This window comes from Falco cherrug, chromosome 12 (assembly GCF_023634085.1).
Source record: "Falco cherrug isolate bFalChe1 chromosome 12, bFalChe1.pri, whole genome shotgun sequence".
Lineage (NCBI taxonomy): Eukaryota > Metazoa > Chordata > Aves > Falconiformes > Falconidae > Falco > Falco cherrug.
In genome coordinates this window covers 4,653,254-4,679,848 of record NC_073708.1, presented here as the reverse complement: position 1 = coordinate 4,679,848, position 26,595 = coordinate 4,653,254, and the positions used below count along the sequence as shown (strand labels likewise).

At 46.0% G+C, this 26,595-nt stretch overlaps 2 protein-coding genes across 4 annotated transcripts in view; one reads left to right on the top strand and one right to left on the bottom strand.

The window, feature by feature from the left end:
• Nucleotides 1-1,116, bottom strand: part of COLGALT2 (collagen beta(1-O)galactosyltransferase 2) — a 59,945-nt gene extending 58,829 nt beyond the window's left edge. The window contains exon 1 of the mRNA XM_055725104.1: nt 573-1,116. The gene's annotated coding sequence lies outside the window, so the exon portion shown is untranslated. The remainder of the gene's footprint in view (nt 1-572) is intronic.
• On the top strand, nt 270-13,983 carry TSEN15 (tRNA splicing endonuclease subunit 15). Of its 3 annotated transcripts, none has more exons than XM_014283284.3 (4): nt 270-294; nt 1,412-1,493; nt 2,739-2,874; nt 13,544-13,983. In XM_014283284.3, exons 2-4 carry the CDS (start codon nt 1,421-1,423, stop codon nt 13,746-13,748), a joined length of 414 nt encoding a protein of 137 aa, XP_014138759.1. In that variant the 5' UTR covers nt 270-294; nt 1,412-1,420; the 3' UTR covers nt 13,749-13,983. The 3 variants fall into 3 exon arrangements, with proteins under 3 accessions (XP_014138759.1, XP_055581081.1, XP_055581080.1); XM_055725106.1 differs by lacking the exons at nt 270-294; nt 13,544-13,983 and adding exons at nt 397-578; nt 11,117-13,536; XM_055725105.1 differs by lacking the exon at nt 270-294 and adding an exon at nt 429-578.
• Nucleotides 13,984-26,595: the final 12,612 nt, after the last annotated feature.

The window sequence follows — 26,595 nt, the reverse complement described above, 5'->3', positions numbered from 1 at the left end:
TTTTTGAGGTGCTCCCCACGCCCGTATAAAATTTTCTAAACCCAAACAGGCTTAAATTTGTGCCTGGGTTATAAATCCTGCCTTGTTCCCTTAAACTTCTTTTTCTCGGAGCTCTGTGCCTCTGTCACGGCCTCCTCACCTCTGCCAGGTCCCCACAGGGGCCGGCGCAGGCCCTGGCCCTCCTTTCTGGGCCACCTGCCTGAGGTAGATACTTGAAATCCCCAAACCTCCTTGCAAAACAAGGCCTTGCAATGAGAAAAAGGGACTGCGAAAGGGCAGACACACCGTGACAAGGTATATAAGTATCACCCCGGCCGTAAACGGGGTTTAAGGCCGCGCCGCAGAGCCTCGGCTGGGGGCGGGGGAGCGAGGAGAAGCGGAACGGCAGCAGCGCCGCCGCTGTTGCCGGAGAGCGCTCGGCCGCTGCGCCGCCCGGAGCGAAGCCACGTTGCACCGCGGAGCGCATGGAGCCGGCGGCGGGGGGCAGCAGCCCGGCGGCGGGCACCTCGGCGGGCGGCCGGGAGTCGGGGGGCTGGGCGGGGGGAGCTGGCGGCAACTGGATGGCGACTCACCCCACGGTAGGCCTATACGGGGCGGTGGAGGGGGTCGCGGAGCTCCGCGGCCCGCCGGTTGCCGGGCGCTGAGGGGCGGCGGGGCGCCAGCGGCGAACCCCCCTGCGCTGAGGCGGGGGCCCGCAGTCGCTCAGCGGGTGCCGCTTTCCCGCCCGCTGCCCCGGCCCCTGACAGGATGCCCGCCCGCCCGCCCGCCTCTGAGGAGCGCTTCCGGCCCGGGGCGCACGAAGCGATCGTGGGCAGCCCGGGGCGCTGGGGACGCGGCCCTCTTGATCCCCATCCCCCCCGAGAACGGGGCCTGGAGGGAGAGTTTTTAATATAAGGAGTTCCCCCATACCGGGCCTGAGGGGGCCGGTCTCCCGGCCCGTGAGGGGAGCCGGTGGGTGCCTGGGCAGTGCCGGGACGAGGCAGTGAACGCTGAAATCACCACTGGCAAACGCGAGCCTCTTTAAATTTTGACTTCATCTTAATTTTTAGAATACCGAAGACATGGAGATATTTAATTTGGCCGCCACCTTATGTTGATCTACTGCAGCAAAAATAGGTGAAATTCGTAGCCCTTCTCCACAAAGCCAGATCTGTTCCAGAAATAGCTGCAATTCCTCATTGATTTGTTTATTTGGCTTGCTTTCTTCAGCGCTGAAATAGGGGGAATGTGGAAAAAAAGAGCTCTTAAGATACTATCAAAAACAAGGCCTGTTTTTTTAAATTGCCTGTTGGTCTTTAAAACTGGTTTCAGACTTCAGTGCCTTAGCTGGCCGTGCAGGTTCTGGTTTTGGTCTGTGCATGCTTAATATAAATTCTTCTTTCCTTCACCAACGTTACTTTTTGGGTTTCAGTTCACAGATATGATGTCTCTTGACATATCTGACAGCGCTCAAATCTATGCTGCGTTTGTGGTATACCTGGACCTCTTAGAAGGTAATTCAGTGACGTGACTGGATAGACATCTCAACAGACATCTTTGCCTTTAGGTGCTGTTCAAGTCTGTGCGCTAGCAGGATCTTTCCTACAAAGCCCTTGGTGTTCTTTCTGAAATTTAGTGCAGTGACGGTTAGGTAAGAAACAGATGGTATTTTGTCACTCAAGATTTCTGTCTTGGAGCCTTTACGAAGGTGAATGCCCTGGAATGCCTGCACCTGTAACTGCTGGCCAAAATGGGCTAAGACACTTGGCATGGAAAAACAGCAAAAGAGGAGTCGGGGAAGCAAAAGGAGTGTAGAAAGGTGAAGTTACAAGTTCAATGATTGCACTGGTAAAAGAGTCCTTACTTAAATCGATGTCAAAGTTGCTAAATAATGATTACCATTTAGCAAATGGCTAATGTGTGCCTCATCCCTTTTGAGGATGCTATTTACTGGAAAGGGCAAGGATTCCTGTAGGAGAGAAGATAATCTGGGAGTCTGCTGGCAATAATTATGACAAATGAAATGTAGTCTTCTGGTGTCTTGAAAGAGGGGAGCAGAGTTATGTGATATATACACTTTTGCCTGCAATTCTTCCAAGTTAGCTTTATTGAAAAGGGACTGTGCGTAGGCAGGCAGCCAGCCTAATAAAAATATTTTAGTTTCTCTTGGAAGCTGGTGGTACTCAGGGTCAGGGAAGGGAGGGATTTTACAGGCCAGAAAGCACTGTGTCTGTTATTGTTACACCTCTGAAGAAAATGCCTTAATAGGCTTTAAGAGAAGGCTCCTGTAGTTCTGCAGCAAAAACTTTTAGCTTTATCCCTTCAAGTAGGAGGGAAGAACTGTGCATTATCATTAATCATGCTTTTAGCACCTGCTTCTTCACAGTTTACGGTACTGATAAAGTCCAAATTTGGATTACAGTTTTATGCTGTAGATGACTAAATCTGTGGGGAGTTTTCTTGTCTTTTTGCCTTTTTGAGACAAAGCTTTGTCAGACAGATCCTTATTCACCATCGGTCGGTGCAGCTCTGGAGTCAGCAGGCTGCTACTGCACCTGTGGGTTTCTTTGACAGGATTGTTTCTCAGAAGGGGAACTTGACAGGTGAATGGGGTCGTTATCTCTCAAGAGAAATGTCCTGTGAGGGAAGGAGGGAAAATGGAACCTTAGATGTTAATGTAAATGCAAAAATTGATATTTGAATGATTAAAACTTGTGTTTTGTGTTCTGGTCCTTCTCATTGATGATGAACCTTTCTAGGGAGAAACTGGCATGAAGTGAAGCATGTTGGAGTAGCAGAACTGCAACTTGTATGTTTACATGCACGTGAAAAAGAACAGGACAGTCTCCAAGTGATGGTGCCGGTACCTGTGTACATATCATTAAGCCACGAGAGGTGAGGATGTGGTTGGTCAATGCTTGCCTCGCATTACCAGTAAGATAAAATAAAGAACAGATCTGTTTAACAGGCTGCTGATGACTGGGTCAGGAGGGGAAGGGGGAGGGAACAAAGGCGTCAGAGCAAAGCAGTATCTCAGCCTGAGAACAGAGTTATTTTGAGTGCTGCACACATACATGCACAGTTGAGATTTCTTCAGTTTTCTGAGCTGCATCAGTCTCTGCTTCTTCGTCTCTGAAAGTGGTATGCCTTTGATGTTGGCTTCCCACAGCAACTGTCTCCTTCTGCTGATAAACACTTCGTATTGTTTAGAAGTTGCATATGCTCAAGGAGATAACAGTGGATATCAAAGTATGAGTTTGAGAGACAAGGTTAGAATACAAGACCTTCGCAGCTTATGTTTTGGAACATTCTTGTGCTGGTTTTTTTTACTCTGGGAAATCTAGCAATGCTTTTTGTGTCACTGGGTTTTAAAGTACCTAAGAGGAAAGAAATCCTCTTGGACCTAAGAATTTTTAAAATAGTCAAATGTATGGATAAGCCTGGTGTGTTTGGTTTGGTTTGCTTTTTGTTTTGAAAGTATAATTTGGCTACTTTCAACCGGAAATTCCTCTTACTTAGCCAGTCTAATGTGTAACTGTCCCTTGAGCTGTGATTTTGGCTTACTTTCCTTACACATGCAAGACTAATTCTTAAGCAGAGGACAGCACAGCTATGACTTTGTGATATTTCAGATATTTGCAGCCTAGAGGAATTCTGCTTCAGTAATTTTATAGTATATTTTAACTGGCCCTTAGAGCAGCCTCAAACACACAGTATGATTTACTCTGCAATAATGGCTGCCTTCTCTTGCTGGTATTTGCCATTCTTTCCTATGATGTCTCCGAAGACCTGAACTATTGCAGCTGCATCATGTGGTAGTACATCTTTCAATTTCTTCTGTTCCTGCTCCTGCTAGTAGTGTGTGCTCAGGGCTGGCTTTACAGATCTTGCTAGTGTTTGCTGTTTCCTCTTCCTCTGTGGGCAGCAGCCTGATAAAGTAGTAGGTAGCTAGTGAATTGCACTTAGCAGATGTGTGTATGTGCACCCTAGGAGTGGTGGTTTAGACAAGCTATGGGTTTTGCTTTTTTTTTTTTAAGGTTTTAGAAATGACACATCGGTCTCTTGCAAACAGACATCCATTTAATTCTGCTATGTGTTTTCCTAAGAGTGTGTTTGTGAGCGGAAAGAAGATTACTTAATAGATATTGATGGATTTGAGTGCTATCTACATGCTGAAAAAAAATCTTCCATTTGCAAATATTGGTCAGTCACTCTTGTGAGCTTGGTCTTGCAGAGAAGTACAGTGTTATCTCCACAACAGTGGAAAGTTGCTGAGGGGTCTTGCAGGATGAAATGCTGAATGGAATTCAGCCTCCCTGCGAGAAGTGTATCACTGTATGTGTGTGAAAGAGACACACTGCTATTCAGAGTTCAAACTAGATTTTAGGTGGGAAAAGAAGGCAGCAAATTAGGATAGGTGATCTTTGAGAAATTGTGCATACGTGCCGAGTTGTTGTGCTTGCTCAATGTAGTAGGTTTCCACCTAGATTGAAAACGTTGATTTCTGGCGTTGGCTCAATGCCAGCAAGTATGTTCAAATTGGCTTTTAATGACAGTGAGATATGGCACTGCATGTATGTCCTATCTTTTACTGTTTCATTGGAGCTTTTCATTTGGAGCCTCTGAACGTGTTTGTACTGTGGTGATACTGTTTGCTCAGCTTCTGGCACCAGTGTGGATGGAATCCGTTACTGGAAGGATGTGTGTTAGGAAAGCAAAGAGTGAATGCATCACATTGATTAAAAGTACAGCTTGTAACTAGGTTTTGCTACAGAGCAACTACATAGAGTGTATTGTCACTAAATGAGCTGAATACCTGGCTGTAGTGCCAGGTGAGTCCATCTAAAGCCTGTACGCTGTCAGACAGGAAGATAGTATATGCTTGTATTTGTGTTATTGAACGTGCATGTGCGTGCTTGGCATTTCATTGGCAAGTCATGACTAACTAGAGAGGCCTGGTCTGTCTTTGTGGAGAAAGGACAGCATCAACTCCTCAGCTCCTTTGCTGGAGCAGTAGGCAAAACCCAGGGGGTATAGACAATAAATGTAGCTCAATGTTACGTAGCATAGAGGGAAGCCATTAAAAAGGCATCCTACAGAAGGCGTTGGTGGGAAACAGTATCACAGCACTACTGCCTTTTTGTTCTGACAGTGATGAATATTTTGTTGTGATTATTGATAGCAGGAGGCTAGTTATATATCTGATGTTTTAAATGATATTTTCTCACAGAACAGGTGGGGTTGGAAGGCACCTCTGGAGATCATCTAGCCCAACCCCCTGCTAAAGCAGGGTCACCTGGAGCAGGTTGCACAGGATCACATCCCGGTGGGTTTTTAATGTCTCCAAAGAGGGAGACTCCACAGCCTCTCTGGGCAGCCGGTGCCAGGGCTCTGTCACCCTCAAGGCAAAAAAGTTCTTCCTCCTGTTCAGATGGAACTTCCTGTGTTTAGTCTGTGCCCGTTGCCCTTTGTCCTGTCACTGAGCACCACTGAAAAGAGCCTGGCCCCATCCTCTTGACACTTGCCCTTAAGATATTTGTATACATTGATGAGATCCCCTCTCAGTCTTCTCCGGGCTAAACAGGCCCAGCTCTCTCAGCCTTTCCTTGTAAAGGAGATGCTCCAGTCCCTCCTAGTTCATTTGACTTCCCAAGTTATAGGTAGGCAGGGAAGCTTTTGTACTTAGCTGCTTTGCCATTTTGTTCAAAGGAATTCTTCGGGGGTTTGTTACCTGCTGAAGAGATACAAGTACAAGTGAATGCAGCTCAATGTTGCAAGTAAGTTGTCAGAGCAGGTTGGGAAGGTGAAAATGTTCTGTCCTCATTGCTGGGCCTGGAAATGTGCTAACTGCAAAAGCAGATAGCAAATGGCAGTGTCTGTGGGCAGCATTTCCTTTGTTTAACCCTGGGTTTGTTTAAGGCCTGGGTAGGGGCTGCAGGGGTGGTTTTCCTCTCAAAGCGACATCAGCCGAGCTCTGCCTTCCCAGGTGTCTCCTGAAGATTCCTCTTGGCTGGCACTCAGGGGAGTGTGTTATGAAAAAGGCCGTAGTAAAGTTGCTGTGGAAATTACCAGCAAGACACCTAAGCAAATGATAAATATGGGTGCCCATATTTATCATTTGCCACAAAATTTTGTGGCATATACAAATATGCCACAAAAAAATAAATATTCCACTCAGTGTTTTTTAGCTTCTAAGATTTCATCATGTCCAGTTTATGCATGACAGTTAACTGCTTAAGGCAAAAGCTGTTCTGCTTACTAAGCTCGCTTTCTGCTTGTACAAACAGCTCGATGGATGCTGATCATCCTGCCCGGCCGGTGTAAGGCTGCACAGGTCTGGAGCAACGTGACCACCAGTGTAAATGGTAGTCTCATACAGTCTGGGAAGTGGCTTCACACTGTGTATGCATGCTATTAAAATGAAGATTGCTGAATCTTCTGTGAGTAAAGATCTGGAGAATAAGATGCAACTTCTGTCTGTCTTGGACCAGTCTCTGCAACCACTCACAGCTGGCTGAGGTTTGGAAAACCTTGTGTTTGTACACCTTTGAACTTAGCAGTGATTCTTACTTGCAGGAGGAATTCATAGGTCCGTTGCCTGGGATGTCTTTGTTCACTACTGCAGACTACACCTTGGTGCACACCAAGTACCTGACTGTCAGTACATTCCAGAATTGTGGCTCCCCGAAGGGGGTGAAGCAGTCAAATACAAGTAGTCCTGCTTCAGAGATGACAGAAATGACTAGCATAAACCAAGCTCAGCAAGGGTAGGAGAGCTCACACTGTTGTTAGCTGGATCTTCTAGATAGCATTGAAAGCCTTGATCCTTCCAAGGGCCAGGGAGTTAAATGCCAGATCTAAGGGAACTGTGTGTCCTTCCAAGGACCAAGGAGTTAGATGCTGGATCTGATGACATTACATGCTGTCTGTCCTAGACAAATAACATTGTCTAAGCAAAATCTTACTAATAAACAATCAGATTAAATGATACATCACTGCCCTTTTTGTTTTTTATATGCATGTGTCTGAAATGAAGGATGAAGTCAGTTGCCTGAGGTTATGAGGACTGCAAAGTTTAGTTTAGGCTAAGAGGGAAAGGGTTATTTTATTAAAATGGTAATTTTGGAGAAAGCATACATAAATGGTTCATTTTAACATTGCTAAGCATCCTGAGAAGCAAATCTGAGGACTGGAAGCAACGTATCCTCTTCTAAGTCTGTAGTCTGTGAAATAGATCTTCCTTCCTCTAATGGGAAGTGGTTTCGCTTATAAGAAGCATTGTTATTTTAAATGCACTGGAAGCGTGACGTGCTCCTTGCATCCTCTTCACAGTTTTGTCTGTAGCTCTTCTGCTGTAAGCACTGAGTTTACTCATACGGTAAATCACACACTGAAAATGTAATTTATGGCTTCAAAATGCAAGCTCTTAATAGTTTGTCGTAGCTTGTACAGCTGAGCTGGTTATGCAGTGCTATGATTGAACATGCTACAGTTGATGTGTCTTGTAGAACTCCACTGAATTCTGATTCCTCCCTTTTTCATGATTTGTCTTGGTTGTTTTTTTCAACCTCCATGGAAGAGGACTTTATATTCCTTTGGATTTCAATTCCTTTTCCAGACCAGTGAGGCATGTGGTGTTTTCTTTGGTGTTTTGTTGGTTGTTTTTTTTCCATTTCTTCTATCATCCCATGTTCCTGTTGTTTGGAAACAAATCCCTAGAAATTGTGGTGTCCATTTACACCTTCTCCCACTATCATGTGCTTCTTCCTGTATACTTCAAGGCACTGAGTTAATACTGCTGCCTGCCCTGCAGCTACAGCTGAAGCAGCATTCCTGATGGTAAGCCATGCTGCGCTGTTTTCATAGCACTGGCCAACTTCAAGGTACTGTGCTTTATCGGGGTTTCCTCTGTCCACGTTCTGCTGTCGTGGGGCCTGTCTGAACAAGTCTGGTACAATGGCGCACTCCAATGCACAGCGTAATGATCTCTGCGTAGTGCTACAGAGACCAACTTGTGTTGACTCTCCAGCCCAGCCTTGCATGGAGGGGAGGGAGCTGTCTGGGCTGGCCAAGCCTGCAATGAATTATTCATCTAAGTATAAAGGGCAGATTGAAAGCCTTTGGCTTTTATGGTGTGGAAGGCAGTAGTTCCATTTCAGCTCAATGGAGCTCTATGCAACCTCCATAAAACTGTTCTGAGCTTTCGGTGTTGTCGCTACTTCTCAGAGTACTTGCATGGGATATATCACTGAAATACTCTTTTGTTTGTCACAAAGCTTGCTGCCCATGTTATCTTTCCTTTATGATACGGTTCTTTTTCCGGTTTTGGACAGTCAGTTAAAACCTCATGCTACAGTTGCCTGAAGTTCACCGGTCGAAGACCTGTCTCTTTCTCTGGAGTGAAAATGTCAATGTTACTTTGTTAGGAGCAGATCATTAGGAAAGACAGTACAAATTTCTGACATGTGTTGAAGGCCTACCTAGCATGAAAGGCTTTTGTTAACAAAGAATTAAGATGGGGAAAGATGGAAAATTCCCCTCTTTTCTTTGGATGGATTTGTATGAATTTGTTTTTTGGGTTTTGTTTTGGTTTTAAGCTATTAATTGCAGCAGTAATAGAAGACCAGGTAAGTTCACTGTTGCCATTTAGTTTGAAGGCAGCAGTAAAGGCAGATACAGGATGACATTCATCCTGCTGTTACCTTAGCTGCAGTGGTCCTTGTATGATGTTAAATAAGTTAAACCTGCTCTTAGGACTAATTATTCGGTAGAAAAAAGCAATTCCTACCAATGGTAGTTTGTAGGTATCTAGAAAGCCTTTTCTAAAGCTTTTTTTTCTGATACAAAGGGCTTTAGAAATGCCAGCTCCTTCTTTTGGATAATAGTGTCTCCTTCAGTGTTTGGGATGAAATCCTTTTCATCTCCTGCAACGTGAGGTGAATGTGAATTTGCGTCTTAGGTGGAAACTGAGGGCTTAATCCTACTTGCATTTGGCTTGGTGGGAGCAGATCCTGGCTTGCAGTGAACATGCAGACACTAGCAGTTTTTAGAGATGTTTTTTCAAGCTATTCTGAAAACATTGTATGATCTACAACAGATGAGAATTCTTATTTAAAAAAAAATTAGTCTTATTCTATTTATAGGACTTAAATAAAACTTTCCAGTGTTTCTTCTGGTGTCTCTGTTCCCCCAGTTTGTGTGTTATTTTGCTTTCACAGTGCCTTTGTTTGAGACATACTTTTTGTATGGGAAACCTAAAGCTTCTGTGTTGCCTGTCTTAACATTCAATGGCTCCTCTTCATGGGGAGGGGGAGAGAGGGTAAGGAGTGGTTGCAGGATATTTTTAACTCCTAGATTTCTCACTGTGCACACAGCAACACACATGCTTCATTGTTCTGTGTGTTCTTGTGGGGCTCTAGATGCCTTTTATTTTTTTTTACCAGGTAGTCATTGGCATAAATCCTGAGAAAGCAGCATGTATAGGGTTGACTGTCCCTGATCTTCCTGTGCAGGCTGAGCCTGTAGATGAGGAAGTCTGAGGTGATGAACAAGGCAGAGCCTGTGGATGAGCATGTGCTAAGGTGATTGAGTATTGTGTTGTACACTGTTCTTCAGGAGATGACAAAGTGAAATGGTGCATTCTTCCAGCGCAGACTTTACCTGAGACTGTATTGAAAACCTGCTGAGCTTTTATTCAGACACTGCAGAACAGTATTAACTGCTTCTCAGCTGCACCTTTTGTTATGTTAAGTCTGTACATTCTGCCTAAAACCTGATGTCTAACCAGTTGAAAGGGAGGAACCAGGTAGAGCCAGTCCAATGCATCTTCTGTGGGGTTTGCACTATTAGGGAACCAACACCAGAGTCATTGTGGACCACTTGGGATCAATGGGAACAATGTTTGCAGAATGTGTCCTAACACAGTTGTGACTCATGAGGAAAAGGAGATCACCATGATGGTGAGGGAACATTATCAAGACTGTTGGTGGAGTTGCCAAAGTACTGGATGTATTGAATTCCCCTGTTCCCAAGGCTTCTAATATTTGACACTTTCAGAAATACTAAATACGCTTTACTTAAGCAAAAGCCATCTTTTATAACTGACATCACTTGTATGGTGTAGCAGATGTACTGGTCATTAAGGTGCTTATCTGTAACTATCAACTTAGTAAATGAAGTCAGCTAGCTCTGTTGGGGGGGGGGGTGTTAACATATGGCTTCTTGTTTATTTTAGTCACTGAATGCAGCTGTTGTGTGAGATGGGTAGCCTAGAGGGCTGTATCTCTTGAAATAAAGGCTTCTTGCCTTGTTTAGGAGGTCAAACATGCATTGCCTTGAATTTCAGAAGGCCAAGAACACTTCTTACTTTTTATTTTCCCCCAATACACAGTGTTAGAAATATCAGAAGGATGAAAAAGCCCTATACCTTTCCTGCAATACATTATTTTTCTGTTCGTGACAGGTAGCAAGTGCAGTGAAACCAGCACAAACCCAGATGTTCTCTGACTCCTCCTTTGAAATGTCTGCTGCTGCAGAGAAACTTTGTGAACATGCTGGATGCAGAGACTAACAGTGATGCCTTAAGGGAAGGAGAGGAAACACAGGCGTCTGATACAGACTTCCTGAATTCCAAAGCTTATTCTTTTAAAAGATATCCTCTCACTAATATGCAGATGTGCTGCATTGCATTATGGCTAGTTGTGGTATGCATGAATGAGAGCTTTTGTTTTGGGGCTGCTTGTGTTGAGAAAAGAGGGAAGAGGAGAATCTTGCATTTGCAGTTGTAATTCTTTGTGGTGATAGAGGCCGATTTCCCCATGTGCAGTGGAAAGCATTGGGCTCTGTGGACAGCACTGTCAGCAGGTCATCCGGAGGCAGTGACCTGTCTTTGTGCTCCTTGCACAAAGCCCGAAACTCAAGTCTCCTGAAAAGTAAGTCAGGGGTGTGAAGATATGTCATTCATCTGTTGTCAGGACCTGGCCACTTTTGGGATCACGGCGCGTCTTCTAAGTCTTAACTGCTAAATGGGGAGGAAATTAAAGGTTCAGATGTCTGTGCCTGACAGTATAAGAAGGAATCATGAGTGATGGGAAATCTAAATCTAAGGCCTTGCTGTTACATCCACCCCTCCTAGCAGACTAGGAAGAGAAACGGTGACAGTTACTAAAGAAAATACAAAGGAGCTTCTGCCTTGGCTGACAGGTGAATACAGGCCACTGTCTGAGTCTGCTTCCAGATATGGGGCTGTACACGCTCAACACAAGATGGGTTTCTTTGGGTCCCAAAATATCTCTCCTGGGTAGTTGTGCCTTTTATTTGCCTTTTTATTGTTATTTCTATTTCACATTCCCAGGAGAGAGAGAGAGATTAATATCCACAGCTTCATAAAACCATGGATATAGTTCTTTCCTCATTGGGTCTCTGCTAGTAGCCTGCCCTCACCATTGATAACTTACTCAGAGCTTCCTCTAGACATGAGCTACCAAGGTGTTAACAAGTGGATTCTTGCTCTGTGCACATGCAGCGTGTCTGGAAGGACATCTGGAATCTTTTCCCAGGCCCTTGTCATCTGCCAGAGCTACAGCAAGACATTGTGGTGCTGGAGGTACCTCTAAGGAGGGGCTGAAGGTGACAGGAGCAGAAGGTGCCCAGCACCAGCGCAGAGATACAGCGCTTCACAGCTTGTTTGTCCTTGCTTACTGCAGTCCTGGTGCCTGCTTATACACCTGTGATTCATTTGGTACTTAGTGGTGCAACTCCAGCGGGCACGTGACCCCTTCTCTTGCCAGGTAGTGCTTTCACTGGAAGGTCTTGCTGTATTTGAGGCATTGCTGATAGTGTGCTGGATTTCTTCCTTGTTGCAGAGCACCTCCATCCTTGAATTGCCTGCAGCTTTGGAAGGCAGGCTTGAGTTTATGCTCTTCTTAATACCCACGGTGCAGTTAGTGTTCCCACAGCAAGCCCTGAGCCTGAGGCACCTGCCAAGTAAACGCCTGCGCATAAACAAAGCAGTGCCAAGGTGGCAGGGAGCAGAGTAGGTGGTATCAAGTTGCTTGAAATAAGAGTCATTTGCAGGTGTCCCTCTCCTGCCAGTGGCCACTACGCTATCTCTTTGCTTGTTTGTTCTCTTGTTATGGGATGTGCTGATGGTAGGAGGACCAGAATATGGCTTTTCACAGCCTTAGTCTCTCTGTTGCATGGAATGACTTAACTGTATTATATTTCCATGCCTTGCATTATATATGGGCCAGTGGTGAAAGCAAAAGAAAAGGCACTACTGAATTTAGCCAAGCTGAATTATGAACAGTTCAGAACACAGATGGATGCTTAAGAGGGTCACGGGCTTAACAGCGTAGGCTTTCCAGGCTGCTGCTTATTCTCTGCCGCTTTCCATTTGGCTTTTATTAAGGGATCAAAGAGATTTCGAAGGAAGATGATGATTAAAGTTTAAAAGCTGATGCATTTAGAAAAAGCCTTATTTTCAACTACGGTGCCCAACTTCAGAAATGCATGTTTTCTGGTGAATGAGATCTCAGGGGCACGTGAAGCGAGGGTTGATTTTTCCCACTGCATAGCTGACCTCTCCCCAGAGTGTAACCTCTCTTGGCAATCCCAGAGGAGCCCTCTTCCACCTTTAGGTGAAGGAGAAAGCAAGCATGTCCACAGGGGGAGCTATGGGGTGTGTTATTGTTTGTCACAGGTGAGTGGTTTAGGTTGCTTAAAGAATCACCATCAAAGGTATTGGCTACTAAAACTATTTTGCTCAAACTTTTTGATGGTGATTCTTCAAGTGTTTTGACCTAAACCACTGGTTTGTGACACTGTTGTGCCCTTGGGCACTGCACTCCTTCTGTACCTGCTCCCCAGTCAGAAAAGTAATACAGGGACTCCAGGACTCAGTGTCATCCTCTGCTCTGAATTGAAAAGTGACTGGCATGTTACTTTTAAAACAAGCTGAATCGGAAAAATTGCATAACCTTGCCTTGAATTTTTAAGGAAGACATTATTTATGCTCACTGTCTTAAAGAACATTAGTCTTGTGGCTTCTCGTCTAGACAGGGAGGTAGAGAAACCTGGCTTCAGTTCCTGGGTCTTTCACAGTCTGGCAGAGAATTATAGTACAGTGACTGGAAGACCTACCTCTACATATGGAACAAGTCTTAATTATTTTGTTCTCTAATTGAACACCGTGTGTTGTTCAATTAGATAGATTTTGTTTTTAATTTAATGAAAACAAGGCCATTAGAGATTGCCATGCTATGATTGTGGTTATTGAAGGATGGCTGAGGCCTGTGCACAGTAGTACACCTAAGGAAAGCTTAAAAGCATGTGTTGAGCCGTTTCCAGCAGAGATGTATGTTTTATAAGGTTCTTTGTTCTTGGATTTTGTTGCTTGATTATACAACTTTGGATTTTTATTAGAACAGATAGTGCACTTTCTCTACTGAAGACAAATTTGCAGAATAAACCCAGACTGAATAAAAATAGCAGTGGTGCACTTCTACCTTTGTGCCATCGTTAGGCGGTTGTGGGCTCCTTTCTAACAGACTGTTTCCTCTTCCAGGATAAGAGAAATCATGAAGAAAGCGTCTCTCCCACAAGACGATCCCAACATCCCGCTGTCAGTTACCTTGGCCATAGTTGAGTCAGATTCCACAGTAGTCTATTATAAAATGACTGATGGCTTTGTGATACCAGATCCTCCTGATGATACTGAAGATGTGGACAATAAACAGTGGAGAAAGAAAAGAAAGAAGCTTTTCAAATGATTAAGACAAAGATATTTTTTTTTCTTGAACTACTGTCCTGAAACCTAAACAAATCCAGGAACTTACATATGTAAATAAGTCATGTGCTAAAGCTTGACATGCAGAAGGCAGACATCTGTTCAGGGAGAACAGAGGCTTGTGCAGCTGCACGGTAATGAAATGCCATTAGAAGTATGAGAAGAGTTATGCTTTGAGAGTGATTGCTCCTGACTAATAAATATACTTGTGAGATGTCTCCAAAGGTAGTCTCTCCTTTTTATCTGGTCAGGTACGTAACAGAATAAATGCATCCTTACCCATAACTGGAAGTATTGGCTAAAGGTAAATCTGAAGGGTTTCTGGCATGAGTACTGATACCAAGTTAAGGGCTTTGTAGTTTACTGAGTGTCTGTGTCTTAACGCTGTCAGAAGCACTCATGCTACCTCCCAGGTTACGTTTCTGACCAATTACTTTCCCCTGCTTTTGGAGAAAAGACTTTTCCAAAGAAATATCTTCCTTTAAATTTTTCTCTGCAGAGGGAGAACTGGCTAGCAATACCAGAGGCTACTAGAACTAAGTGTAGACTCGTAAGGAAGGCTCTCTGGATCTGCCTGAAGAAGCTGTGAGCAGAGGCCAGCCCTTTGCATGGAGGTTGGTTGTGACTGGATCAACCACACCTGAAATGTTGAGCCAGGGTAGCGTTACCCACGTAGCTGAAGGCACAGCATGCTAAAGGTCGTGATCCAGAAACCACCAGGTGCTTGTGCCCAATACAGGGTTGGACAGCTGCCTAAGAACCGAAGGTTCCTTGCGTTTGCATCGCAGTTCGGTAAGGTTGTCTGATGGGGACCTGCCTCTCCCTGGGCTTCCTGTCTGAAATAGCCGCGTTGTGCTTTCCGTACTTTTACTGTGATGTTGGTGCTTCAGGCTAAAAGGACCTGGACAACAGGCGAACGCTTTTATCTGTTACCAAAGTATGTCATCTGTGCTGTGAGCGGACCCTAGCTTTATGCAGCAAGCAGGTTTCTAAACCCATTGTAATTTCTAAGATTTATTGGGGTTTTTTTGATGTAGCGTTTGCTCATTAAACTGGCTGCCCAAGAGGTGCTTCAGCTTGGAGTAAGCTGAGAAGAAAAAACCTGACTTTTGGGTTTTCTATGGGAATTTTCCATGTATTTCACATAGAAATCTTCAGGTTAAACTTAGGAGTTTCTTGGCAATCAAGTAGCATCCCAGAAGCAGCTTATTGAGTACAAAAATGTCTGCATGACATTTGTGTGGCCAAGGACCACACATCCAAATTTTGAAGCACAAGAGCTCTTTTTTTGCATGGGCATAAGAATGGGAGAGAATCCAAAAAACCAAGCTGGAAGTGAAAGACCATTTAAGCTTTGCTATCCCTATGGCTAGAGTGGATGTTTTTGTGGTTGCAGAGTTTGAACTTGGTTTGTCCAAATAAGCTGGGAGGCACAATGGTCTAGCAGGGAGAGCCCGGGGCCGGAAGGCCCTCGCACTCCGTGATGTGGGGCGTTGGGTTTGGACACCGATCCTGCAAGTGTTTTGCAGGCGCCTAGGCTGGGCAAAGGAGGCAGCTGCTGCTCTGGCTTGTTCAGACCTCAGCCCTGCCGGGGTGCTCCTGGGCTTGCAGCACATGCTCACCCCTCCCAGCTTGGCCAGCAGACTTGGAGAAGGGTGCGCTGTTACGCAGAGCTCTTGTGTTCACCTTTGGGTAAGGGGGAAAATGTCTTCTATCAGCTTTGCCACTAGCACCGTTGCCCGGGGTGGGGGGGTGGAGGTGCTGTGCTGACCTGGGGCCCTTGGTAATCCACGAGGAGCAGGCTGCTGCGCGTGCTCAGGTGCTCTGCGGAGCCCATCGCAGCCTCACTAGTCTCGGAAGCTACTCCGAGCACGTGAGCAACTCTTATATCGTCCCTCGCACTGGTGCTATTTTTTGCATCTTTTATTGGTAGTTATTTCTCACAGCTGTATGTCACAACGGTGACATAGCTTGCAGCTAGCTCCTTGCGTGTAAGCTGCGGTTTGCTGAGGTGAAAGCTTTGCCACCTAGTACCAGCTCAGAAAGGTTTGCTTCTGGCAGTTAGCCTGCCCCCGCAGGGGCTGAGCTTGGGTGGGTTACAACTGCGTGGATGTGTACCCCGGTCTGTTAAGGGTACTTGGACAAGCCATACCTGAGGCTTTGTGTGTTTTGATGTAGTGAGAAACAAAATGGTTGCTTTCTTTTCCTGTACAGCAAGGAGAGACCGTGGATCTGTGGGCTTCAGTCGTGGAGTAAAGGGGAAGAAGTCGTCTCTCTTTCTCAGTCTTGCTCCCCTCATGGAGTTAAAACGTCGTTCTATTTTGGTCCGATGCCATAGTGCCTTGAAGGGTACCTGTGTGCTGACTCCTGACACGCTGTGTTTGACCTTAACATTGATATTTTGTGTACTCTACTGCTGATTCTACAAAGTAAATCTTACACTTTGCTAGGCTACATACCACCAGGTAAATTGTCCTTGTTACAAGCTGTCAAATCCTTCAGCCCTGGTGTGAGTATATGCTGGAGAAGAGCTGATTTTGTGCAAAGAAGGCTGTAAGAAATGCTACACATCGCAGAGTATATATATTTATATTTGTGACACACATTAAACTCAAAAGCAAATTCTTTTGCATTTGCCTCAGTTTGTTGGAAATACTGCCTTTTGCAGTTTGCTGCATGACCGATGCCTGGCTTTACCCTTCATTTTATTATTTCTGTGCACAGAAAGACGAGCGTAACTCGAGCTTCCTTTTCTATGCACTGAAAACTGCTTACCCAGTCTTCAGAAGCTGAGTTGGAGAAACTGTGTCCGGAGGCTTTGATTTCTGCCATGTGTCCCACTGAGAAATGATGATCTAGGCCTTTTTCCATCCTCCTTAGATTGTGGTGGGGTTTTATTTCTGAGGAAAAAAACCATAGAGGAATAAATGGTCTCACTGCACTGTTTGTCCCGTATGTATTACAATGTAAACAAGGCGTTGTTAAATAAGTTCAGAGCCGGCTGTGCTTTTCCTTTACGTTCCGCTGAAGTGTTTCAGTGTGTCAAGTCAACAGCACACAGGCCCCAGCCTCTGCTGTTCCAGGCACTGAACAGAGATGGGAAGAGACTTGAAGTGTATTAGCTCAGAGCCGTTAGCGCATTAAAATTCCTAAATCCATAGTATCTTGGTGCTGTGCCTAAAGTATTCAAACACTGCTCTGCTTTAAGTGTTTGTGAGACACCTGTGGAAGCATAAGCCATGACATCTGACCTTGACACCTTTGCAGACTCATCTCTTATTTCAGTCCAGAAGATTTTACAGGCTATATCGTACCCTCTTCTAAAGTTTTTTTTTCCCAAGTTTTATTTGCCAAGCACAGCTTGATTCGTTTTGCTGATCACCTTTGACCAACAGAAGGTATGTTTTAAAATCTTAAGAATATCATTTTCCAGTAGATTATTGTTTCAAGGCTTTTCTCTCTTCAGAGAGAGATTTGCATTGAAGCTTCCCCACTGAGTAAAGAATGATAGAAAAGCAAAGTGATGTTTTGGCATGGATTTGACGACGAGACTCGGTGCCCAGTTATGTAAGTGAGTGTCCGCTTTGGTTTAAGCAAACTGTGTTTCCTTGAGGCATTCCTGGCACCGTCGCCCCAACTGTCCTCTATTCAGCCTGACTGTTCGCAACGCGTGCACAGAACATTTTATGCGAAAAAACCACTGGTCAAGAAGCAGGAGGCCTTGTCAGATGCATAAAGAGGAGCTGTGGTTGCAAGAAGCGGCCAAGAAACATGCGCTGTGGCAGACAAGCTGCCCAAAGCGAACGGCTACCGCAGCTGTCCCTTTTTCCACTCTGAATGAGCAGAAGCACATGTGTGTGTTTGGGCAGTGGGCTCCTCCTCTTGGGGTCACCCACGCCTTCGTGGCTGTGTGCATGCTGCGTGTAAGCTCAGTGAGGAGCAGGTGGGCGAGCAGAGGATGCTGGAGCTTCAGTTCATGATCTGTCCCTGCTTGCCAGGGTGTGCCTGCGTGGCAGCGATGCGGTCCCTGGCAGCCCTGCCCAGCAAGCAGTGACCAGAGGAAGGTGTGTTGCTTACAAGCCGTACCCTAAGCAGGATCTCGTACCCTAAGCAGGATCTCGTACCCTAAGCAGGATCTCGTACCCTACAAAACAGCCCTCGGCATCCCTACAGAACTGTTCCGTTTGTCAGAAATCACTGGCAGAAAGGCAGAGTCAGCTCTTGGCACCCATCCTCAAGCTCGGCAAGGTTTTCCATGGGGTCTTTTGCTTGGACACAACATTGAAATATCAATAATATTACTAAAGCCAACCGATCTTAATCTTTCTTTTTTCCTGGGTCAGCAAACCAGCAAAGCTTTTTTTTTTTTGTTTAATTTAAAACAATTTTTTTTCTAATAACCAGTGTATACATTTGTTAGTCGTCTTACTAGTACTGCAGGTCCCTGGGACTTAGGTATTTACTGTGCTGTCCCACTAGTTTTCAGGAATCTAAACTCTATCAGCTAGCCTCCAAGTCCTGCTGTGTATCAGTGGGTTTACTGTTAATCTCCTCTCGTCCTCCAGGGATGCTTCAGTCCTCCGTTATAACCCAACAGTTTAAATCTTCCTTAAGTCATTAGCCAAAGCAAATAAACTGCAATAAATTCAGGCCCTACTAACCGAATGTTCTCAGACCAAATAACCTTTCACCTCTACTTCCCTTACTCCTGTTGTACTCTCATTTTAATCATCCTGTCGATAAATTGCACTTTGCCAGGCTGAAGCAATAGCGTTGAATGCCTCAGCCTTTTCCATCCCTTCCTTTAAGAGACGTGTGCGTTTCCTCCTGTTTTACTTTTTCAACAGTTTTCTTGCTGCCTTTCACATCACTGCATCACACCTCAGCACGCCTCGGTTTTGCAGGACTGGGAGGAATTTGGTGCATCCCTGGTGCGGATCCTGCCTCAGCACCCCCAGCTGCAGCAGGCAGCCAGCAGGCGCAGCAGCACCGGCCAGGACTGCACAGCATCCCACGTTATTTCAACCAACAGCAAATTGCCATGCTGGCAAATAACCCCTATGCAAAAATGAAGATAATTATTAATAACTAGGGTTTCCTAACTCTTCAAAAATAGCTGCAGCTGCATCTCATGTTGCAGAGTATCCCAGGGAGCCGGTTGCTTTTCCATTTTCTTTCTCTGGTCTCTCGGATGCTTTGGTGGCGCTGTGAGCCCCAGGAACCCCAGGCTCGGCCACTACCTGCAGCAAACCCGACTGACAGCCCATTTGCTGGGGTGAATTAACGAGTGTCCCAGCTCCTGCTTAGCTACACGCTGTGTGCTGCGTTCTCAGCACCTGACATCATTTATAGCCCTAATGGTTTATCGTCTCATTAATCATTCTTTGCGTCCCCACCTAGCTGCAAGCTTCTCCCCATGTTTCTTGTCTAGCCATCAAGCTTAGCTTGCTAAAGCTGAGTAGCTTTGCTCATCTTTAGCATGACTTTTTTTTTTTCATTGCCTCACTGCTCTAGTCATCTTGCCAGCCATTTTTTTACTATCATTTGCTGCCCTCCTGGCCCATGTTTCATGCGTATCCTTCCCCCCCCCCCCCCCCTTAATTACCCTCCAACGTATCTCTCCATGCTATCTGGAAGCTCCCTTTTCTTTCCGACCTTCTTGCTATCACCCTGTCTTCTGCTGGGGTGCCTAGGTGGTGTCCCAAGAGCCACCTTTCTCTGTCCTAGTCCAGGTGGCAACTGGGCATCCACCAGACCAATCCCATTTACCAGCAACAGCCTTGGTAAGAACCCGAGGGAAGGTCTCACGCTGATGGCCACCCTGCAGGGGAGGCTGGCTGGCTCTCGGGGGGCGCTGCCTTCGTGGTGCAGGATGGCTGTCAACCCCCTTTCCACCCCTGAAACCCTCACGTGAACCCCCACGATGGGTGCTTGCTGGATGAATGCGCCGGGCAGAGCTGGCTGAAGCGCACCAGAGGGCGCTTACAGACCGCCGAGCCTTTCCCTTCCTCTGCGAAAGCCAGAGCTTTGCAAAACTCCGCTCGCACTCCGCTGCCTGGTTCTCATAAACAAAAGGAGGAAAACCATCCCTTGTGAGCAGCAATCCCTGCGATGACAATCCTTTCTGGGATGCTGACGTGATACTACAAAGATGCTAGGCTGGCTTGAGGCTGAGGAGATGGTGGTTCAGCCTGAAAACCAGACCTGGGCTCAGGGAGGCTGGCAGGTCCAGCCTGGATCTCCCCAAACCACTGGCCAAAGGGCTGTGGAAGCCCGGGCTGCCCTCGCCCTCCTGCCCGGGAGCTGGGACACACACGACGTCCTTGCTGGGGAACGGGGTTTTGGTCCCTTCCCCAGCGCGGCGCTCTCTCGCGAGGTGCAGTTCTGTACCCTGAGCTGTACCGGCCACCACAGCTCTGTTAGCCCCATTGACTCCGAGGTCTGCAAGTGACTTTGCTGTAGCAATTTTGTGTTTTCACAGACAGATGCGTGGAAAATCATGGAAGCTAAATGCACCCTGAAGGCGTTTGTCTGCCTGTGTCACTCCCCCCCACAGGCAGCGGGTACCAAATCCTTCTGTGGACTGAGGCTGCCCTGCCCTCCCCATCCTCCCAGCCAGCCCAGCCTCAGGGCTGGTCACTCCAGCTCTGGAGGTGTTTACTCTGCTGTCCCCTCCTTTGTGACAGGCGAGCATCTCTTCTGCAAGCTGGTCTGATACAACCATTTTATGCTCTCACCACTGAGATCTAAGTTGATCATGAAAGTTGGTGGGTGAGATTTTGCATCACCATGGATTTTTAAATGACAGAGTGAAAGAAAACATGATTTTGGCATTCCCCAGAGGCTCCGCTAAATCTCCCCACTTATTAATAGCATTACACGATTTAATTAGGCTGAATGGTACAGGGTTCAGGCCACTGATTGTTGCCGGCTTCTCCATCTATTAGAAAACACAAGAACAAGACTTTGGGGTGTTTAAATCCCTCCCTACTGTCTGGATCCTCTGCAGCTGATTTTTCCACCCCGGTGCCTCAGCAAGGCAGGCAGGGTGTGAAGCAAGGGCAGCCTTGCCAAGCGTTACAGCAAGACACCACAAAAGAGTCTTTTAGCCCGCCAGCAGGCCTCGCCTCTGCTCTCCGCATATATTAGACACCGTGGTAGCCTCTAACTAAACAGCCAGCACGGCGGGTTTCTCAAGACCTGCTCCAGTCCTCGCTTTTTCCCATTTAATCCTCCCTTACATGATACAAAATTTTAGAAAGTTGGCCCCGGCACGGTGGTAATCCCAGCTGCCCACCTCCTGCACAGAACCTGGCAGGCTACCTTCTAGAGTCGTACATGCGTCTTTTGAAAGTAGGTAATAAATATCCAGAGGGGAAAATCCAGCTTGAAACTAGCCATAAAGGATCATTTTTAATGTAAAAGAACATAAGATGACATAAATAACATAGTATCATATGAAAGAAGGGGCTGAGAGAGACTAGAAATACTTGCTGTGCTTAAAAATGCGTTATATTCTGCAGAAAATAGTAGAGCAAAAGAGAAAACAGTTATCCTCCCAGGAAAATTTAATTTCCTGAAAAAACAGATTTGAAAGTAGAAGGAAGTTTTCAATCACATGAACTCCAGCATTTAAGATATATCACTTATTTTCCTGAGAACCAGGTTGCTACTACTTAGGTATTTATAATCCTCACTGTCCTGAGAAGGGATGGGCTCGGCTGATACTCTGACCAAGCTCTTGCTAAAGCCAAATTATCAAAACAAAGAGCAATCATAATTACTGGCAAAATTGGTTTGGAGATGAGATAGTATGATAGGTGAGAAACTGTTTAGGAAAGAAATCACGAGTTGTACATATCGAGAGAAGTATCAGGGTGGAAGGAGGTTACTCACAGATTTGTTCAAGGGTTGATCTTGGGTCTAGTAAGTATTGTTCATTATTTTAATTGCTGATGTTAGACTAAACACAAGCACAAAGTCAATTAAGTGTCAAGGCAGCAAATAATACAAAAGAGGAATAGAATATCATGTGAGAAGGTACAAATGACACCGAGAGCCAGGGCAATACCTCTGTCCAGCCTGCAGCGTTGCATGTCTGGGTACAAATTCTGTGCTGTCATCTTTGGCTTACCAGTTAGGACTGGTGGAAGCCAGGCTTTGAACCCGTCAGCCACCCTCAGTGAAATGCCACCAAATAACGTGACCGTGAAAAGACAAATGGAATTTCTAGGACCTCTCAGGCAAAGTCTTCCCAGTAGAGATGTGCAACCCAGTAGGTACCAGCACGGAACACGGCACCTGCCCTATCTCTAGGTACCCTGTGCAGTGCTGGGCATCCAGGTTTCACTGGCCAGGCTGGGGAATGGTGGGTCCCACCTAGAAGAGAGGTGTGAAGGAGCTGCTATGGGGATCAGAGAGTGCAAAATACAAAACACATCCTTCAATAGGCGGCTGCACATGCTCAAAGGCTTCTTTACCATCTGATCAAACCCTTTTCTCATGGAAATGGAAGCACAGGCTCAGATAACACCTTTGAGAGGGACATCAGGTCAGCCAAGGCTGAGCTGGCCCCTCCTGCTGCTGAAGGAGACGTTACTTGGAGGACTGCACACACAGCCCTTTTTCACCACGGTGGGACTGAGAGAAAAGAGTTCCCACAAGCAGACTGCTTCATGCAGCATGGGTGTTGTGTTGGGATTACAGGTTTGTTTTCACAGGAAGGGAACCGGCTGGAGTATATGAATAACCAGGCGAGCGATTTACCCTCCTGGCCGGTACGTCTCGGCTGGAGCTCCACGCGCCTGGCAAGGCAGGTTTGCTGGGGGAGCTGAGTAAGAGGGTCAGGAGAGCATCTGCGTCCAGGAATTTGGTTTCAAGACCACAAGGAGAAACACAGGCTAGGATCAGAGGTAGCTGGAAACATTTTTAAAGTGTGTTTTTTAAAAACCAGCTAGTAAAATGTGTTGTCAAAGTAATGCATTCGGTCAAAAGAGTTTAAGCTGAGCAAAGGGAATTTGCATAGCGGCACAAAAGCCCCGAAAACCTCTGGGTGGTCATTTCCCCAAGTCAGACTAATTCCCATCTAGCTTGTTCCCCAGCATCGTCTTTAATTGCTAGAGCCTCACAGAAAGGCCTGTGCAAAGGAAGGAAGATAATAATTAGCCTAGCATTTTCCTTGCCTTTGTTGTGAGTCTGCAGGGACTGGCCTTTTCAACATTTATTATTTGGTTACATCATTTTGTTCTAGTGGGTTGATAGGAGCGAGAACTGGGATGGAAGAAGGGTGTTTGTGTTGCAGGCGTTGCGGCTTCTGTCGCTGGCTACAGGGAGATGAGTTTTGTTGGCACGCGTGAACAAAGATTTCTCTCCCATTGCACAGAATCACAGGGGGGTTTAGGAATGTGAGAGCAAAATCCTGCTAATGTAGGGCAGCTTGAGCACCCTAGGAAAAGTGCTGGGGAGAAGACCTGGAACTTGGAACAAATCCAACAGATAAGCAGAGGAGAGCAAAGGATGGAGTCCTTTTCTGCTACTGCCCCTTTTCATCTGCAGCACCCAGCCAATTCTCTCCCCACGGATGCTCATCAAAGAACAAAAACTGGGGGAAAAGCCTCACTAATGCTATAGGTTTTTTGTCTCGGTTGGGAGAAAGGCAGCGCCGAGGACAGGTGGGGGCTGGAGCTGGCACAGGAGAGTCGCTGGAGGTTGGGGTGAAGTTTGCAGCTCTTTCGTAGGAGCCATCCCATGAGGTGTAAAAATCAAACTTTCTCTGAATCCTTGCAATGTGAGGACTTTAAATGCTGTCTATCATCTGTCAGATTGGCCAGGTAATAAATCTGTAGCATAACACCACCATTCGGGCTGGAGGGGACCTCAGGAGGTCCCTGTCCAACCTCCTGCTCAAAGCTGGTCAGCTCTGGGGTCAGACTGGATTGCTCAGGGCTTGACTCGGGTGGATCTGGAAAACCTCCATCCACAAACCACTGTGCCATCTCCAACCTCCCTGGGCAGCCTGTAGCACAGCTGGACTGTCCTCAGTCACCCGGCATCACCCAGCCCAGGGACAGGGTCCTCTGCATGCTGGGGTCCCAGGGAGGGCTTGGTAGAGCCCGAGCAGCTGAGCTGCCTTGAAGTGCTGGTTTTCAGCCTTGGAGACCTCCCAGAGGGGCAGGCGTCCCATCGGTGTCCGATTCTTATCAGTATGGTGTGGTGGTTTCGACTGTGTGCCGTGAGCATTGCGAACGGTGAGCAAAAATCAGCTTCCTGTTTGGAGGTGCCTAGCTTCCCCTCAAATTAGCAGCATCAGTAAGGATAAAATTAAAGCACAATGGCAGAAACTGAAGGTCAGCTCGCAAGCCAGAAACTGCACAAGGGAAAACAAGGCTAACAGGAGGAACTGCTTATGAGGCTGCCTCTGCAGAAACAACCTTTGAGAAAATTTGGGGGATGGCACGCAACAGAGTTTGTTGTTATATATTGTCATTGCTGTATCCCAAAGGAGGTGATGTAACTGCAAGTATGACAAAAACTTTAATGAGGGCGTGTAAAAAAAATTGGGAATATAATTTCAGCAAGACAAATCAGAATACTGAAGGAGGGAGGGTTGTGGCTTCCTCTTTTTATCGAGTCCATAAGAAAAAGGAAGATCCATCACAAACCCAAAGGGCATTAGATCTCAAAAGAAGTTTTGAGGAAAACAGGGTTGGAACTCAAACCCATCCCAGCTCGCCCCAGGTACAGGGGCACGTTCTACTTATTTCTAAAGACCCAAAATGAGATTCAACAGTGTGGGGTTATATTGAGAAAACACACAAATAAAAAATAAGGAGCCTAAAAAGAATGAGAAATATATGTATTTATGCGGTACTCTTCCAGCAGCACATGAGATGAGCGGTTCTCTTTACTTTTTTAATAGCCAAGCCTTGTCAAAAAATTTGGTCTTGATCCAGTGTGGAGGTAAGCAAATAACTGAGATCGCAACACAGAGGAAATTGCAAATTATTTTGGGAAGGGGAAGAACAACAGAGATTTAGAAAATGAACTTCAGCACCAGCACTAATAATAAACCATGATGATTTATCACAGTCCTGCTTGGGAAGGGGGGGCCAGCAGCGAGGACAAAAACCAAGCTAGAAGCAAGATAGTTTGGTAAATGGAAAGGCTGAGGCATCCTGATGAGGGCCCAAGTGTGGGAAGTTATCTAAAAATAAACAAACAAATAAACCCCCAAAGCCCTGAAGATTTCAGCACCATCTGGAGACTCTGGGAAAAAAGAAACAGCTTGCTGCTGTAGGAGGTATTAAAGAACAGGGTTTATATATACACGTATAGATGTATAAAGATGTATATCAAAGCAATGCACATCACAAACAGAGGTGAGTCCAAAGCTCAGAAGTCAAATCCAATCGGAGATGTCTGAAGTTACAGTTTATTTGGATGGAGGCTGAGTTTGGGATATTTTGCTCCAGTTTACTGCAAAAAGCTGCTCCCCCCCAGACTTGCATCACCCGTGTCCCATGCCCTGGCGTGGTCATTACACTGGGCAAGTTTGATGGAAGGAAAGGGGGCAAAAAAAGAGGTATTTATCCCACCGGGACATTATAAGGTGATGTGCTGTGGGTGGAAGATCTTTTGGACCAGACCCCAGAAAAATTGTGCCTGCAAATCCCGGAGCAGCCACCATCTGAGAAGGGTACAGAAAATCCAACAGAAAACCGCCAGAGCTGGGTAGGTGTTGAAAAACCCAATAAGGTTTGCATATATTGGCAGAAAAATGATCCTATGGAAAAAAAAAAAAAAGAAAAAGATGTTTTTGCCAGTTTGCTGGGCTGAGGTGCCAAGTGCTGAGAGAGGCAACGTTCAGCCAGAGCCCAGCTCCGTGTCCCAGAAACACCAAGTGTCAGAATTTGTCTCTGAGATTAAAAAAAAACCCAACAAAACCCAACAAAAAAACCCATGCAGGGCCTTATTATTATGAGTTTGTTTCAAGGTGGACTTAAGGACTCCTGAGTCTTCAGGAGAAGAACCACATCCCATCCCAAAATGATGGGAGCATGTACGAGCCATGACCAGGTCCCTTCTCCGAAGTTCATCCCCCTAAAGTGAGGTTTACTTCGACGTGTGGATGGGTTTTGATTTAGCTGTTGCTTCCACAGAAGGTTGAACCAGTGAAGTGCAGCTGAATTGCTAGGCAATTAAATTAAATTAAAAAGTTAAGCTCTCATTATCTGAAACTGAGCACTGGAAATTAATACACACTTATGGCCTTAATCTCTTTTCCTCAGATCTCTAGCTGCAAAAGGGAGCAGCATCACCCCTGTCTAATTTCCTCATCTAATTATATCGGATTACAATGCTTACAGCTCGTTAGTGTTTGGGCATTGTTTTGATGTTCCGGTGGAGCACCCCGAAGGCAGGACCCCTGTATTCGGTGCCGCCTGTGGATGCTCTTTGGTTAACAACAGAGGGTAACGTGCCGATGAGAAGGGTAAGAGGGAAGCGTTCAGAGCCAGGTTGGACGGGGCTTGGAGCAGCCTGGTCTGGTGGAAGGTGTCCCTGCCCAGGGCAGAGGGGGTGGACTAGATGGTCTTCAAGGTCCCTTCCAACCCAAACCACTCTGTGATTCTATGATTTGACTATTGAGTAACTCCCCATTTACTGAAAGGGAAAAACCAGTATTGGAACCTACGCTAACAGACTGTTTTAACACACGCACAAGAAGGTCAAGACCAGGATGACAAGAAGATCAAGCCCAGGATTCACAAGCAGCCTGAACGCTGTGATCTCCTGGTGCCAGATTTGCAATCCTAAAACTCCCTATAACAGCC

What these genes read in the sequence shown, in the direction of transcription:
- TSEN15 (XM_055725105.1), top strand. Translation starts at nt 465, where the DNA reads ATGGAGCCGGCGGCGGGGGGCAGCAGCCCGGCGGCGGGCACCTCGGCG. An exon ending in ATACCTGGACCTCTTAGAAG is followed by an intron (nt 1,494 to 2,738) that starts GTAATTCAGTGA and finishes GAACCTTTCTAG; the next exon opens with GGAGAAACTGGCATGAAGTG. An exon ending in ATATCATTAAGCCACGAGAG is followed by an intron (nt 2,875 to 13,543) that starts GTGAGGATGTGG and finishes TTCCTCTTCCAG; the next exon opens with GATAAGAGAAATCATGAAGA.